The sequence below is a fragment of the Lactuca serriola genome, chromosome 5 (genome assembly GCF_051521515.1).
Source record: "Lactuca serriola cultivar US96UC23 chromosome 5, Lser_US96UC23_V15, whole genome shotgun sequence".
NCBI lineage: Eukaryota > Viridiplantae > Streptophyta > Magnoliopsida > Asterales > Asteraceae > Lactuca > Lactuca serriola.
This window is the reverse complement of record NC_136412.1, coordinates 201,399,581-201,416,614: the sequence shown is the minus strand read 5'-3', so window position 1 is coordinate 201,416,614 and position 17,034 is coordinate 201,399,581. Positions and strand designations below refer to the sequence as shown.

General features: G+C 32.2%; 2 protein-coding genes across 3 annotated transcripts; one reads left to right on the top strand and one right to left on the bottom strand.

The window, feature by feature from the left end:
* Positions 1-793: 793 nt before the first annotated feature.
* LOC145053476 (nitrate regulatory gene2 protein-like) lies at positions 794-8,193 on the top strand. Its single transcript, XM_079001530.1, has 5 exons — positions 794-1,260; positions 2,307-3,523; positions 5,795-6,012; positions 6,297-6,520; positions 7,294-8,193. The coding sequence occupies exons 2-5, from the start codon at positions 2,404-2,406 to the stop codon at positions 7,973-7,975; spliced, it is 2,244 nt and encodes a 747-aa protein (XP_078857656.1). The 5' UTR covers positions 794-1,260; positions 2,307-2,403; the 3' UTR covers positions 7,976-8,193.
* A 353-nt stretch (positions 8,194-8,546) lies between these two features.
* On the bottom strand, positions 8,547-14,335 carry DET1 (light-mediated development protein 1 / deetiolated1 (DET1)). Of its 2 annotated transcripts, none has more exons than XM_079001528.1 (11): positions 13,904-14,332; positions 12,191-12,618; positions 11,347-11,575; positions 10,464-10,637; positions 10,299-10,367; positions 10,114-10,170; positions 9,851-9,931; positions 9,586-9,750; positions 9,214-9,309; positions 8,991-9,090; positions 8,547-8,880 (listed from the first exon to the last, which is right to left on the bottom strand). In XM_079001528.1, the coding sequence occupies exons 1-11, from the start codon at positions 13,973-13,975 to the stop codon at positions 8,741-8,743; spliced, it is 1,611 nt and encodes a 536-aa protein (XP_078857654.1). In that variant the 5' UTR covers positions 13,976-14,332; the 3' UTR covers positions 8,547-8,740. The 2 variants fall into 2 exon arrangements, with proteins under 2 accessions (XP_078857654.1, XP_078857655.1); XM_079001529.1 differs by having other exon boundaries at positions 8,707-8,880; positions 8,991-9,077; positions 13,904-14,335.
* Between the last annotated feature and the right edge of the window lie 2,699 nt (positions 14,336-17,034).

Sequence of the window (17,034 nt, the reverse complement as noted above, 5' to 3'; positions counted from 1 at the left end):
CGATTTCCCATCTACACCTCACCTCCCGTTGATCTGCCTTTCATTCGTCTGTTCCTTTTTCAATCTGATGGAGACGATATTTATTCAAAGTTTTTTTTATAGGATTTACAATGGTGTGAATTGGTTTATTGGTGTAACAAAGATGTGAATCAGCCATAGATAAGGTAGAAATAATAGAATGGATGAGAAAGACGACCAGATTAGAGAGAGAGAGAGAGAGAGAGAGAGATGATGATGATGCGTACAGTGGGAGTAAAGGGTGAGTGGGGCAATTCTTTATTTTTTAATTATTAAATTGATAAGAAAATGGTAAAATAATACAAAAAAAAGAAATTAAAATGGCAAAATAGACATTTCGAGTTTTTTAGGACTAAAATCAAAGAAAATTTTTTATTTTGGACCTTCCATGCAAGTCGGAAACTTTTTGGATCCTATCCAAAGTTTTTTAAATATCACAGTGACCAATTTTATAGTTTTGTAATACTATTGGAAAAGAGAAAATAGAGATTATGGAAAATGATAAGGGCAAAACTGGAATCGAAAAGGAGTGGGATTCGGCTATCCTCTTCATGTGATTCTTTCCTTTAATTTTTAGGCCTCCAAACATGAAAGCTTTTCATAAAGGAGGTAGATCTTTTTCTCAGAACAATTATTAGTTAAAATCAGAAGAGTAGCTGATTAAAAGCTCTGTAATTAATGCATTAAATGTTGTACATTATTCTAGATTAAGTAACACCGCTTTGGGAAAAAACATTTCCTTTAATTTCTTGCTTTTATTTTTTTTCGTCATTCTTTTCTCATTTTAGTTCCCACTCTAAACAGGGTTTTGACCGTTGCTCTCTCTCTCTCTCTCTCTCTCTCTCTCTCTCTCTCTCTCTCTCTCTCTCTCTCATCCAACAAGCGAGTTCTGTGTGTTCTTCAACCCATAACTCTCTCTAAAAAGTACGTGTTTGAGGTGTTTCTGTGTGTTGACATATCTCTCTTCAAGAATAGTGTATTTCAGTGTGTTCTTGAATTACCCCATCTCTCTCTCTCTCTCTCTAAGAGTGCGTTTTTTTTTGGTGTTTCTGTGTGTTCTTGAAGCCCCATCTCTCTCTCTCTCTCTCTCTCTCTCTCTCTCTCTCTCTCTAATAAGTTGGTGTCAGTCAGAGTGTTCTCTCACACACACACACACACCAAAGACTCTGTTTCTATGTGTTCTTGAATCTAATCTCACGCGTAAATCTTGCTCCTGTCCACCATTGATCTATTAACACCCAGGTATCATCTTCAATTCACTATTAATCTCATTTTCATCTCTCTCTGTGTATATTGATTTTAGTGGTTATTAATCCGACATTGATGCTTCAGTATCTCCAAATATCTTTGAATTTTAGTACTAATGATTAGTTCCATGCATCTAATAATCTTATATTTTGGAACAGTTTCAACTCTAAAATGTGATATAATTAAATCTTAATGAGGAAGAAATAGAAGTCCTTCTTATATCTTGCCTAATATTATATATCTTTTTGTTTTATCTCATACCCAATATTATATATCTTTTTCTGTAAATTTAATTGTTTAAAGGTTTTAGTGGAAGCTTTAGTCAAGAAGAAGCTATAATGGCTCCGATTTTTATTTTTTATTTTAATTTTGGAGTTCCCTATGTTCTAATAATTCTCTTTTTCTATCTTCATCTTGCTTTGACAAAAGCATATTGTTTGTTATTATTTTTTTTTTCTCTGAATTAATTGTTTTTGTATTTTTTTTTTTACCCATGTGATCAAGAGCTGCCATTTGTACTTCTTTTGTTTCTTTATCCCAAAAAAGATAATTTCTGTAGCATTCTTCTGTTTCAATTATATATTTCCCAACTTATTCCACCATAATTGGAATTAAAAATTATATGTATTTTACAGTTTATTTCCATCAACTTGCTCTGCCATATCGCCTTCATAATCCAGAAGAGAGGATTCCCAATATTTCTCTTAAAGTTTGACTTGTAAATCATTAATTTTTTTATTGGATATGACTAAACTTATAATAGCAACATACTTGGGATAATTGCAATATGTAATAATGCAAAATGTAATTGTGTTATTATAAGTAAAATTATCTATAGAAAATGTAAATACATTATTTTGCCTAAAAAAATTTGTATATAATGTTACCAAGAGTAAAATACAATAAAAAAATGTTCATAGTTATTATTGAGGTGAAAAATAAAGTGCTAAAAATATTATTGATAGCAAAGTACAAATGTACAACACCTGAAATTTATCATTATCATTATGTTCTTCTTCCTCAATTTTTTTTTTCAACAGGTTTAAAGATCCCTTATGAATCTGGAAAAACCCTCAAAAAGACTAGCTTCTAATCTCAAATCTTATTTGAATCACAAAATATCCTAAAATTAAAGAAATGGGATGTTCATCATCAAAGTTAGACGACGGAGAAGCCGTCAAGCTCTGTAAAGATCGGAAAAACTTCATCAAAAAAGCCGTTGAACACCGGACCAAATTCGCTTCCGGCCATACAGCTTATCTCCGGTCACTTAAACGAGTTTCCGCCGCCCTGAAAGACTACGTGGAAGGCGATGAGCCCCGTGAATTCTCCTTAGATTCCTTCACCACCCCGCCGCCCTACGCCGCCACAAAGAAAACCACCCCTCGATTCATCACCATTTCCCCAAATTCCGTCACCATTGAACCAAAAGTGCATTACCTTCGATCCGGAGGGAACCCGTCGATTTTTGTGGAAGAACGGCTTCCTGATTCGCCGGAATCTGTCATTATCGAGTCGTATACCCCCTCACCGGCGTACCATTACGCCGCCGATAGTTTCTTTGGGATGCAATCGCAAACAGAATCACAATCGTCGTCGTCGTCTATTTTCCATTACAGTAGACCTAATTTTCCGCCGCCTTCGCCTCAAAGATCGTCACAATGGGATTTTTTCTGGAACCCGTTTTCGACTTTGGATTATTACGCGTATCCCGCGAGAAATAACGATCATCAAAACGTGTTTGATGATGATATCAATGGATTACAGCAAGTTAGGGAAGAGGAAGGGATTCCGGAACTCGAAGAGGAGACAGAACAGGAACAAGAAGAAAACGATCATAATCATGAAGATGAAGTTACAGTCGAAGATGTTGATGAAGACGACGACGATGAAGATGAAGATGAAGAAGACGATGATTTTGAAACAGATAGCGGAGAAGAAACCGAAAGTGAACACGAAGTAGAATCGCAATTACCGCCATTGATGCCAAAAACTCAGAATCTTGAGGTTTCTAGGGCACAGAGTTCAGGGCAAATCGGAAATAATGGAACTGGAGATGTTTCGAATCAAGAAAAGGGGAAAAACGAAGGAACACAGGGGTTTAGGGTTTATGTGAATCGAAGGCCAACGAGTATGTCGGAAGTTATTAAAGATCTGGAAGCTCAATTCACCATTATTTCCGATTCAGCTACAGAGCTTTCGATTATGTTGGAGGCTAATCGGGCCCAATATTCATCAACCTCCCACGAGCTAACAGGTTCGAATTTATTATTTTACGAAATTTGTTTTTTAATTTTCAAATTCTAGAAAACATGAATTTTATTGATATAAATTTAAGTTTAAAACAAGAAAAATACTTATCTTATTAAATCATTAAATTATTTGACTGTTAGAAAAGTCATTTTCTGAATTTACTTGATATGGATGCAAGAGTACATAGAGGGTTCGAATAAAAACCAGAAAATAGATAAAAAAAATATTAATAATTAAAAAAAACAGCATCAAAATCAATGTTAGGCTGTGGGTCCACAAGGGTTGGGACCCGACCACATTCGTGACATGGTCGATTTTTACAGTTATTAATTTTTTTTTTATGGTTCATATTTAAATTGTTTATTAAGAGCATAAGTATATAATTTTGTTGATGAACTATTTAAACTTTCTCTATAGCAAATAACTATTATAATTTTATAGTCTATTAAATTATATTTTCAACTTGTATTATTATTATTATTTTATTATTATTTCACGACCACTGAATTTAGTCATAAATAAAATAATGTTCAAAAGCATCGCTACGTGAAATTTCCTTTACAAAAAGCAAGCTATGTGAAATCTCCTTTTTAAAAGCAAGGTATATGAAATTTCAGTTCATTGCAATGCTTTTTGATAGAAAATTTGCTTTTGATATAACAATGCTTTTAGTGGTCAAATTTTATGGCTGAAAAATAATAATAGTAATAATATTATTACTATTATTATATTACGGTAGGAAAAAACAACTATTTTTCTAAGAGTAAACTACGAATGGTCCCTATGGTTTTGGGTAACTTGCGCATTTGGTCCCTAATCTATTTTTTTAACTCGGAAGGTCCCTATTGTTTGTTTTTGTTACGCGCTTGGTCCCTGTCATACATAAAAAGACTATTTTGTCCTTGATTTTTTTAATTTATTTAAATAAACACACCCCCAACCCCACCCTTCTCACCTTACCTTACCCACCCATCATTTTTTCCTATTTAAATAATAGTCGTTTTAGGTAAGACATGGACCAAGCGTGTAACAAAAACATACAGCAGGGACCAAGCGCGTAACAAAAACAAACAGTAGGGACCTTCTGAGTTAAAAAAATAAGTTAGGGACCAAACACGCAAATTACCCCAAACCATAGGGACCATTCGTGTAGTTTACTCTTCTAACCTAATAAATGAAAATCAATTTTGCCAAATGTCATGCTCTCATTAAATTTGACACATGTCATTTTTTAAGAGTTTTTGAATTATTTCTTTTTCCACTTGTCATTTTCTTAAATTTTTTATTTTTTTTTTAATTTAAAATCCACATTTTAATGAGATTTATATATGTAAAGTAGATCATTCTATTAAATTTCATAATAAATGCTCTACAACCTTTATTATTTACTTTATTTATTATATTCTTTGTATTTATGTAAAATTATTACTTTAAAAAATATGTAATCTAACCTAATAAATGAAAATCAATTTTGCCAAATGTCATGCTCTCATTAAATTTGACACATGTCATTTTTTAAAAGTTTTTGAATTATTTCTTTTTCCACTTGTCATTTTCTTAAATTTTTTATTTTTTTTTAATTTAAAATCCACATTTTAATGAGATTTATATATGTAAAGTAGATCATTCTATTAAATTTCATAATAAATGCTCTACAACCTTTATTATTTACTTTATTTATTATATTCTTTGTATTTATGTAAAATTATTACTTTAAAAAATATGTAATCTAACCTAATAAATGAAAATCAATTTTGCCAAATGTCATGCTCTCATTAAATTTGACACGTGTCATTTTTTAAGAGTTTTTGAATTATTTCTTTTTCCACTTGTCATTTTCTTAAATTTTTTATTTTTTTCAATCTAAAATCCACATTTTAATGAGATTTATATATGTAAAGTAGATCATTCTATTAAATTTCATAATAAATGCTCTACAACCTTTATTATTTACTTTATTTATTATATACTTTGTATTTATGTAAAATTATTACTTTAAAAAATATGTAATGCTTATAATTTTATATTCTTTTTTTTTTTATAAAACCGTGTAATACACGGGTCTCACACCTAGTTTTCTAATCGTTCAAAAAAGAGCATAATGGTTTAGTATGTTACTAATATCAAAATCGGGTAACCTCAGAAAAATCCGTTTTTTAAACGGTAAAAAACAATATAATATTTTAATTACAAAACAAAATAGGTTGTGTTTATCTAGATTTCCTCTTTTTTTTAATGTATTCCATTCATTAATTTCGGGGAATCTTTATTACAGCTATGAAAATTTTAAATCCAGTGGCATTACTTCGGTCTGCATCATCATCTCGCTCAAACTCATCAAGATTCTTGATCAATTCTTCGGGTAGTTCAAAAGAAGAAGATTATGCTAGCAGCAGTGATGTGTCTGATGACTCGTATATTTTTCAAAATAGTCACCAGTCTACTCTTGACAAATTATACGTTTGGGAGAAAAAACTCTATCAAGAAGTCAAGGTACATGTATACGTTTTTCTAAACACTATGCATCTGACACAAATTATGTCAGATATATAGTATTAATTAGGCACACCAAATTGTGTGCCTAGTACATATCAGGTTGCGCCTAGCGCATACTAAGCGCAACCTGATATGTATGTATCAGGTACACTCCAAATTACCTGATAAGTGTATAAGTTATACTACTTGTTAGTTATTGTACCTGATACTTTATCGGGCATAGTTATCCGATATTATGTCCGATTGTATGGCGATGTGACAATATGACTGAATTTGCATAGGCTGGTGAACGGATTCGAATAGCTTACGATAAAAAATGCGCTCAACTTCGGAACCATGATGCTAAAGGTGATGACCATTCTTCGGTTGATAAAACAAGAACAGCCATTAGAAATTTACATACTCAAATTAAGGTTTCTATACACTCTGTTGAAGCCGTGTCAAAAAGGATTGAAACTTTAAGGGACCAAGAACTTCAGCCACAGCTTCTTGAATTGATCCAAGGGTATTATTGTCATTTCCTAACTTATAATTTATAAACATGGGTTTAATGCAAGAAATAGCAACATACCTTGAAAAATCTACCGATTATAGCAATGTCATCCGAAATCAAAGCAATTTTACGGGTTTTATGCAAGACAATTCCCATTATTTTGGGAAATTTTTTGATAAATTTCTAATTTTTTTTAACATAAAACTCTTGATTATTTAATTTTACACGATAATATGTTATTTCCTGTTAAAATAATAATAAAGACTTTTCGTTAATTTGGACAAAATATTAAATAATCGAGATTTTTCTGTTCAAATTTTTTTTAGGACTTTGTCAAAATTTTACCAATAATGGGACTTTTCTACATAAAACCACAATTTTATTGTTGTAATTGTGTAGATTTTTCATAGTATAGAGTCCTAAAAAGAAAAAAAAAATTAAACGTATAAATTATAATGATAGAATTTGATAGATTTCCAAAGTACATTGTCTTAATAAGAATTAAAAGTACAATGCCATAATAGAATAAAATAAAAACAACATTTTATAACACATAAATAAATGAAATACAACACTATAATCGGATAAAATTTCAAAGTACAATGTCATGATTAAAAAAATAGTCGAAAAGTACAATGTAATAAAATGGAAGTAGGATACTGTAAGACACACATAAATGAAACTACATTCCTATTTCTTGCATTTAGCCATATAAATCCATTCAAATGATCTTTACTTCTGAATCTTGAATGTGAATTGACAAATATGCCCTTTAAAATGACCAGATTATCAAGAATGTGGAAGATAATGGCAGAGTGTCATCAAACCCAAAAACGAACACTCGATGAAGCCAAGATTTTGTTAGCCGGGACACCATCAAAACCCAAAAAGTACACCCCGGTGCACCCTACCGAGCCACACCGGCTAGCCCGCTCGGCTTCCAATCTTGAATCCGAGTTACAAAATTGGAAATCATGTTTCGAGTCATGGGTCACGGCTCAGAGATCTTACATACACGCGATCACCGGTTGGTTACTCCGGTGCACCGGATCCAACTCCAACAACACCTCAATGTTCCCGTTTTCTCCCCGGAGATCCGCCGGAGTGCCGCCAGTGTTTGGTGTTTGTATCCAGTGGTCAAAGCTGCTTGACTCGGTTAGTGAGGTCCCGGTGCTTGATGGGCTCGACTTTTTTGCTGCTGGGGTTGGGTCTTTGTATGTGCAACAGTTGAAAGAAGGCGGTGGTGGTGGTGGGTCGGGGCGGCGGTATGGTGGTGGTTCTGGGATGGAGGTGGTGGAGGTGGAGGAGGAGGAGACGGCGGAGAAAATGGCGGAGGTTGCTATTAGAGTGTTGTGTGCTGGAATGTCGGTGGCTGTTAGTTCGTTGACGGAATTTGCTCTTGGTTCGGCTCAAGGGTATGTTGATTTGATTAAGCAATGGGAGAGTGCCACGTGTCTGGAAAAGTAGTTGAATTTTTTGTATTTTATTTATTAGTTTGGTAGATGTAATTATTTATGAAATATAAGATCCAAGATATATTTGGATGGAGGGTAGTTAGTATATTAGTAGTAGCTAGAATTAGTTGTGGAAAAGGGTGCTCACAAACATGTATTCATTCCTACGTGAGATAATAATATTCACTTTTAATTTAATAGATTTAATAAAAATAATATGATTTAACTTTATATTTTATATAGAAGTTTGTGCGAAAGGGTGCTTACAAAGTTACAAACCCAAGAATTTTTACACATATTTCTCATTTCATGAACTTATTTTAATTATCCAATTGTAATTACATAAATTCAAATTTCATGAACGTTAACAGATTATTATTTGATTTTCTTAAAATAACTAGAACATTTATATGTTTTTAATTTTTTATTGTAAACTTATTTTGATTTCAATGAGTTGATTGAGTTCTCATTGTGTAGCTTTTTTTATAAAACTTTTTATATAGAAGATTCATTAATTATAATTAAATAATACATAAAAAGTGAAAGCATATATATAATACTATTTATTAAAAAGAAAAAAAGCATAATAAAACATTAACCCTCTTTATAATTCTAATCTTTCCCTCCCAAATTTTGGGAAAATAGATGTTAATAAACAAAGGATATAAATAAATTCCCAAATGATGAATAAAGTTAAAAATCTTGATTGATATTGCTTCTTCTTCTTTTTCTTCTTCATACTAATAAAATAAACCCTTAATTTTCATAAAAGTCAGGGTTATTTACGGAAATGAATATTTACAAAAGCAGGTTGCAAAAACAAAGACTGTTGAACTGAAAGAGCCAGGGGTAAAATTGGATGAAAAAGAAATGAAGATATCCTCCTTGTCCTACAATCTGTAATTCCAGCTTCAGGTCCTGATAAATAAATAAACCAATAAAAACTTTCAAATTTTATTAATAAGGAATAACAATAAAAATGAAAATATGTTGTTATTTTCAAAATATGTATAATAAATTAATAATACCTGGTTTTATTTTGAACTTTAGGGTATGTGGAGGCCTCCTTAAGATAAATTTGATTGGATGATCAGTTGATTGTCTATGTCTATCAGCTGCAGAAATAAGCTGCAAACAAATATCAATTATAGATATATAGATATAGGTATAGATATAGATATAGATATTTCTTTTAACTTGATAAAAATAATTTACAAATTTATAGATGATTAAGGATAAGAGAACTCAAACCTTTTCATCGAATCTAAATAATGATTGATCAAAATAAGGTGAAGGACTTTGAGATTGACAATTAAATGGTAAAGAAGCCATCACTTTTTTAACAAACTGCAAAAATTTAAAAATGTCAAAATTCATTAAAAGCTTTCCCAAGAATTTAAAAATTAAAACCATACTCTTTGACTTTCGTGGTCAAAATTGAATATTTTTCAAATCAACATCGGTATTTAGGGTGAATATTGTGTAAAAGACATCAATGTTCTTAAACATTGTAAAAAAACTTTAGGGTGAATATTGTTTTCGATGTTGCAATATATTTGGTTTGACCTAAAAAGTCAAAGGGTATTTTAGTAACAGGATAATGAAAAAAGAATATTATATTACCAAGGAGAAGCTGGTGGCTTTATTTTTACTGCTTCTCAATTGCTCAAGAGCATGAATGTTGTTGGAATGAGATGATATAAAATTCATATAAGGAGAATTTTTAGATGCTACATGAAAATGATCACAAAATTGTTCAAACAACAAATACAGCTTATCTGAGGACATCTGCAAGATTTTAAAAAAAATAATTAGAGAAAATACCTTTTAGGCTTTTAGTTTTTTTTTAAAAAAAAAAAAAAGTTATGAAATAGTTTTATACAAGTACCTGATAAAATGCAATAATTTCTGTTGATTCCATGTTATATACAGCAAAGAATGCAGGGTGATTATCAGCATTTCTTGACACCTGTAGTCATGTGTATTATAACATATGAAAATTGTTTTGTATTTGAATGATATTGTTATTTGTTACAATAAGGTAGATTTTTTAATGTATAATGTTGTAAAAAACAAATGATATAAATATAATAAGTAAATCAATGAAAGTACATTGCTATTGTTTGAAAAAGAATGTAAAAAGATACTTACTGCTCCATCAACACTCCCAAATTTTATTAGTAAGTGATGTCGATCCAAAAATTGCACCTATTCAAAAAAAAAAAATAAAGATGTTTTTAATTCTTATCATCTATTTTAAAAAAAAAAAAGAATATTAAAAAAAGAGGTAAAGAATGTTGCTATTAACATTTAGCCCTAAAATTATTACATCATACCTTCCATATAATCAAATCGACATAATCTTGAAAGTGAAAATAAAACTTCTTCTTTAGGGATTGGATTCTCTGCATCAACAATAAGAAGTCTTGAAAATGTACATTGAATTGAAATTAATAAAAGTTTGAATTTGAATATTGATAAATGATAATTAATTAACTAACCATAGTTTCATCTTCTTCTTCATTTCGTATCTCTCTAACAATGAAAGAAAGTAGCCTTTGTTTTATGCCACTCAAGAAAGGATTTTCTTGAGGAACTTGTTCAAGATGAGGGCCATTTGCAACATTATTAACAGGTATGTGTTGTGATACACTTTTTTCAATACTTGACATACCCTACAACATAAATCAAGATTAGGGTTTAAGGATTAGGGATTAGGGTTTAGGGTTTGAGAGTTAATGTAATGTTTCCTATTGTGGCTGGTTTTCTAGTTAGATTTAATAATTTGACCATTTTCATGGTTACAAAATCATTAACAACATTTGAAGGGTAATTTGGTCATATGTTTTTGATGGACAATTCTTTCATGTGACCAAAATACCCTTCAATAATGATGATTTTTCCCTGGATTTATGGTATTTCATGATGAATGTTAGTGTAGTTTCATGAAAAAACATAGTGCCAAGAATCTCCTAAATTTTGTCATTATTGAAGGGTATTTTGGTCATATGTTTTTGGTGGACAATTCTTTCATGTGACCAAAATACCCTTCAATAATGATGATTTTTCCCTGGCTTTATGCTATTTCATGATGAATGTTAGTGTACTTTCATGAAAAACATAGTGCCAAGAATCTCCTAAATTTTGTCATTATTGAAGGGTATTTTGGTCATATGTTTTTGGTGGACAATTCTTTCATGTGATCAAAATACCCTTCAATAATGATGATTTTTCCCTGGCTTTATGGTATTTCATGATGAATGTTAGTGTAGTTTCATGAAAAAACATAGAATCTCCCACTTTTTGTCATTATAGAAGGGTATTTTGGTCATACGAAAAACGTAGAGGGTTACCAAAGAAACTATTAGAAACTTTAGAACTTACCTGTGAACTAGAATTGAGAAAAAGCTGATCATCTTCACGACAAAAGTCACCAATTGCTCTTACATCAACAAGAGTCCCTGAATCCCTAATCTGAAGTATGTGAATATGTTGATAACGAAGAGATACTATAGCAAGTAAATCATCATATAAAAAAACACCCATGCTGTGTGCTAAATTTATGTAATCATTGCAGAAAACCCTCTCATCAAGTACAACTCCATCTTCCAATCTGCCAAATATATTCATATACAATTAAATTTTATAACAAATTGAACACCAATAAGATATATGTTGAGTCACAAACTTTACAAACCATCTTAGGTGTTGTTTCTTTATGACTTAATGCAGAAAAAAAAGAAGAAGAAAAAGTACAAATCATTCATTCTCATACTTTGTTTGCAACAAAAGCATAAGTTGCATTTAGTTTGATGAATGTTTTAAAAAGGAATTGGAATATGCAAGAATTGATGTGTCACATGTTTCATTGGTCGGAAATGGAATGGAATACAATTCCAATCTTTTTAGTTTAGCTTAAAATTTTGTCAAAGGATTTAAAACGTAATAATGATAAATGACATAACTTTTCTTTCATAAGTTATTGATTGCTTTATGTATACATATTTAAAAACAAACTATAAGTACTTGTAAAAGTATTTAAATCACCCTTTGAAATATCATCCAAATACAAAGCAATTTAAAACTAGTCATATTTAGTCCTTCTACAATGAAAAATCTACATAATTATAGCAATATCACCCAAATACAAAGCAATTTACACTATAATACATAAACATACTAAAGTACATTGCTATTTCTTGCATTTATCCCTATATATAAACCATACCTTAGAAGATGGAATGTTATTTTTTCAATTGAGGGAACCCCTTGAATAGCACCTCCGGTAGCTGGGGCATCATAAATTTGAGCAGTGGAAGTTGCAAAAAGACCAAATTGGTTAGACTCTGCATAAAGAAAGAAGTCTTTACATATGAGCTCACTTGCAGAAGCAAGTGGGACCGAGTAGATTTGAGTGAAGAAACTCTCAAACTTCTTGGCTTTTGGTGGAAGATCTTGAGCATAACAATCTTCTTGTTTGCAAGAAAATGTAAGCCATGTGGGTCGATACACAATTAAATCTTGATGGTTTCTACTGAAACTTATTAAGTATTTGCCATCTTCTGTGAACTTGCGAAATGAATGGTCCGGACATTCAACATCATATATTGTAGAACCGGGAACTATATTCTCATAAAATCTCCTCGCACGGTGAATCTGAAAGTATACATGTTATTAGGTAAACAGGACAGCTCAGGACAGAACATGACAAGACAGCCTTGTACTACGTTTGGTAAACAGGATAGAACATGACAAGACCGCCTTGTACTACGTTTGGTAAACATGACAAGACAACTTTATAATACGTTTGGTAAACAGGACAGGACATGACAAGACGGCCTTGTACTACGTTTGGTAAACAGGACAGAACATGACAATACATCCATGTAATTAGGTAAACATGACTAACACATGACAAAACATGACATGACAAGCAGCCTTGTACTACGTTTGGTAAACAGGACAAAAAATGACAAGACATCCATGTTATTAGGTAAACAAGACAAGACAGAATAAGACAGAACATGACAAGACAACTTTATATTGTGTTTGACATGCATTGATAGGACTAGTATTGATGTCAATGGGACAAAAAATGTAACTGTATTATTTGTCTCGCCCAAACAGGCGGGATAGAGACTTGTTCTTGATCTCTTGTTTGTGTAAAAGACATGAATGCCCTCCTCATTCTGATCATTAAAAATAAAGATAGCCCTAGACCGTTTGTTTAGTCTCGTAGTGTTTATCTTTTTTTCATATAAGAAACTCCAACCAATTAACTTGATTTATAGACATAAAGACTTGATTAAGGAGTAACACTTTTCTTTCCCCAAATTCTAAACAATTAACTTGATTTGGGAGCATGACAAAAAACATTAATAAAAATAAAAAAAGTAACAATAATCAGTTTTTCATCTTGTTCATGAACAACATACATTGTGCCTTTTTGACGTCAAAACTAGTAGTTAAACAATGAAAATTACATAAATTTAACATAAATGTTAGTCTGCTAAAACTGATCCATTGAAAGTTTAATGTAGCTTCCACATCTTTTACTTGGAAATCATTTGATACAGAGTTAAAATGTCATCTATTAGCTTTCAAAAAAATGAGGGGTTTTGCCTAAATGTTCCAAAAAAGGTCCTATGTAGTACAAAAGAGTACAATCTAGTCCAACTTAATCGCACCCAACTTTAAAAATTACAACTTTATTATTGGGGGATTGGATATAGGAAACGTATACGAAGTCAATGATCTACCCAAAGACGACCTAAACAGTGATAAAAAGAAGAACTACTGAAAGCAAAATGTACAAAATCAATGTTTAAGTATGCACTAAAAGCAAATTAAAACGAAACTCACTAACAATTTGCTCAGAATTTGCATAATAAACACACAAAACCAATAATTAGCTGAAATATCGAGATTTGAGAATACATACAGTTGTACCAGGAGAAGGAGTTCGAATCTGACGCTCAAATATCCTTGCTGTTAAATTGTTGCTTCTAAACATCAGTCTGTTATATAAATAATCAACCCACGCTCAAAATCATCAATTGAATTTTCGACTCCTTTTCATTACCCTTCGAATCCTCAAAACTGTTGCAGGTGATTTTGAAATATGGCTTCGATTTCTGCTATACCCAAGTGAAGAAAACTTTATTTTGAGAAGTGCGAGTTCAATTTATGCAATAACAAGTGAAGAAGTTCAAAACCCCAGCATAAACCCCTCTTTCGAATTTATGTTTTTGTTGTTTAGAAGAAGCATCGATCGGATAGGGGAAGCCAAAGGATTCGCAAGCAACTTAGTTAGCACTTAGCACGCGCTGCCCCCTCTCGCCTACGTGTCTCTATAATCCGCCACGTAACTTTGTGATGAACTAAAAGTCTAAAACACTATTTTTAGAAAGGAAATTTTATTGAGAAAGATTGTTACCACATAAATTTTCCTATAAATAGTGGATGTCCCACACCAACAGCCTTGGCTAAAAAAATATTTGAAAAATAAAAAGATAAAATTGCAAATTTGATCCCTTATGCATTGTCATCTTTTTTTTTTTATTCCAATAACTTTTCCAACTTTCAGATTTAGTCCTTAAAACCATGTTGCGATTTTGGTCGGTGAACACAAAAGTTGTTAAATTTTTTATTTGTAATTTAATAAAACAGTAATCCAAAATATTATCCAAACAACCCAAAGGAAAATAAGTGTATCAAACATCATATCAATCAGAGTAATATCTCAAAGCAGAAACCATGTGGTGTGTGCGATGCAGTCATCCCGAACTCTTTCCTTTGGAATCGGAAGTACCTGAAACATAAAATAAAAACCGTACGCACAAAGCTTAGTGAGTTCCCCAAGATATCACATACAAAACATAAAGTACATAACGGGCACCGCCCAAAGAGTATAACGGGCCCCGCCCAATGAGTATAATGGGCCCCGTCCTAATTCGCATAACGAGCCCCGCCCACATAAAATTCATACTACACAATAAGTAATAACAGACATGATAATCATTGGGCCCCGCCTAGTAAGCATACAAGCACATACACATACTAGTGTCATACAGACAATGAGTATTCTAACATATCAGATCATGGGTCGGCATTGGTGCATTCGACCCGCTATACATGGTGAGGAAACTCGCCTCTGAATCTGAGCGACAACTGAATAGGTCCCGACTCCGAATATCAGCTCTACCCGACACCTGAACAGTAACCAATCCTTAGATACAACACAAAATACCTCAACACCCCCTTTTAGTCAAACTTAGTCAAAGTCAGAAGTCAAGGTCAAGGTCAACAGTCCATGTTGACCCAACATGTCGTGTTGACTTGACAACACGTCGTGTTTCGCCATCATCCTAATAGCCGCGGAAAACCCTAAACAACACGTAGTGTTGATTTGCAAACACGTCGTGTGTCACACCCCCAAACCGAGACGGCGAAAACGTTCGGGGGTGGAGGACGTCATGTACAGTATCACAACAATTGTATCATAGTAATAAAAGTAAACACAACCATTACATTGAATATATAAGGTAATTACATTTGTTCGATACATGGTTTGCATAACAGCAAAAGTATAACAAAAGTATAAAAGACACGACTCTATACGCTCCGTCTTCTCAAAAATCTACGGGTGTACCTGTCTACTGATCACCTGAGAATACAAGCGGTTTTGAAAGTGTATCAACATTTAAGTTGGTGAGTTCATAAGAATGCTTTGTATTGAAAACCGGTGTTTGAATCTATAAAATGTATGTATGTTTCGCAAGAAAATCCAATATTTTATTTAGTAGTGAAAGTAGTCTTAGCCTTAAGATCAAAATGTATGTTTGTTATGGTATTGTGTAGTAGTAAATGATAATTTGTATTACTGGTTACCACCAACTATATTGTATAGTGTTGTTTTGTATAAAAACCCTTGTATGAAAACCCTGGCTACCACAAGTAATCTAATGTGTTGTTATGTATGAAAACCCTGACTATCACCAGTAATGTATAGTAGTTTTATTACTTAAAATAAAACCTTATGTTTGTATCTTTGGATCTCCTCCAGTTGTAGTGTATAGTAGTTCTATTAATTAAAATAAAACTAATGAAGAATGAAATCCTGTAAACAAATGGTTAGTTTATACTATTGTGAGTTTGGTATAACTATGCTTGATATGACCTACAGACCTCTACGACGTTCTTCAGGCATCGGAACGGTATGATAATTATCACCCCAGGCATGTCTGCCTAACTGTAGCTAACAGTTCAGTTGTGGAATTGTCAGTCCCGTATAGATCTATACACAATTCTCACGCTCTCCCTCCAGGAGACTTTGGTTATACTGTGGTAGGATTTAGTTCCGCACCCCGAAGGGTACAATTGAAGTAGTGTCTCACAACCTTGTATTAACTAGTTTATGTGTAGTGTTGTAGCGTTCTCTTATACTTGAAATTGTATGCATGACTTGTAGAGTAAAATAATTATACTTAAATAATTGTTTGGTATTGTACTCTTGTATTCGAAAAAGCAATATTGTATACCATAAATTATAGTTACCATAGTTTATATGTTCGTTTCTGTATAATGCTCTTAAATTAGTAAAACCATGTAATGAATCCCAAACTATACCTATTATAGTTTGTATGTATGTTATGTATTGTACTGAAAACTTAGCAATTATGGTTGTATGATGAAAACTTCCCTTATGCTCAAAATGTTACAAAAAGGATAAAATATCTAAATATTTTATAAAATGTAGTGATTTCTTGTTTGTTTAAATTGCATAAGTTTTAAATCTGTTTGAAATCCTTTGTATAAGACCGCAAAAATCCTTGGGTTTTGCGTGTATTCCCCCTGAAAACAGTGAAAATGTAGGGGTATGAACTCACAGTTGTTTTGTGCACGTGCTGGACGGCGAGACAGGAAAGATGACCCTCGAGTTGATGTACGTGGGATTAACAGTGTCCTAATGGTAATTAAACATATAAATGTATTTAAATTAGTGAAACCATTACTTAAATTGTTAGAAAACACTTGTTTTTGTGTTAGGAATGTTACCGAGACTTGTTTGAA

Excerpts from the sequence above, each read along its gene's own strand:
- LOC145053476 (XM_079001530.1), top strand. The coding sequence starts at position 2,404 with ATGGGATGTTCATCATCAAAGTTAGACGACGGAGAAGCCGTCAAGCTC. Across the intron at positions 3,524-5,794 it reads AACCTCCCACGAGCTAACAG|CTATGAAAATTTTAAATCCA; the intron begins GTTCGAATTTAT and ends TCTTTATTACAG. Across the intron at positions 6,013-6,296 it reads AACTCTATCAAGAAGTCAAG|GCTGGTGAACGGATTCGAAT; the intron begins GTACATGTATAC and ends GAATTTGCATAG.
- DET1 (XM_079001528.1), bottom strand. The coding sequence starts at position 13,975 with ATGTTTAGAAGCAACAATTTAACAGCAAGGATATTTGAGCGTCAGATT. Across the intron at positions 10,171-10,298 it reads TCGATTTGATTATATGGAAG|GTGCAATTTTTGGATCGACA; the intron begins GTATGATGTAAT and ends TTTTTTGAATAG. Across the intron at positions 9,310-9,585 it reads AAGCCACCAGCTTCTCCTTG|TTTGTTAAAAAAGTGATGGC; the intron begins GTAATATAATAT and ends AAATTTTTGCAG.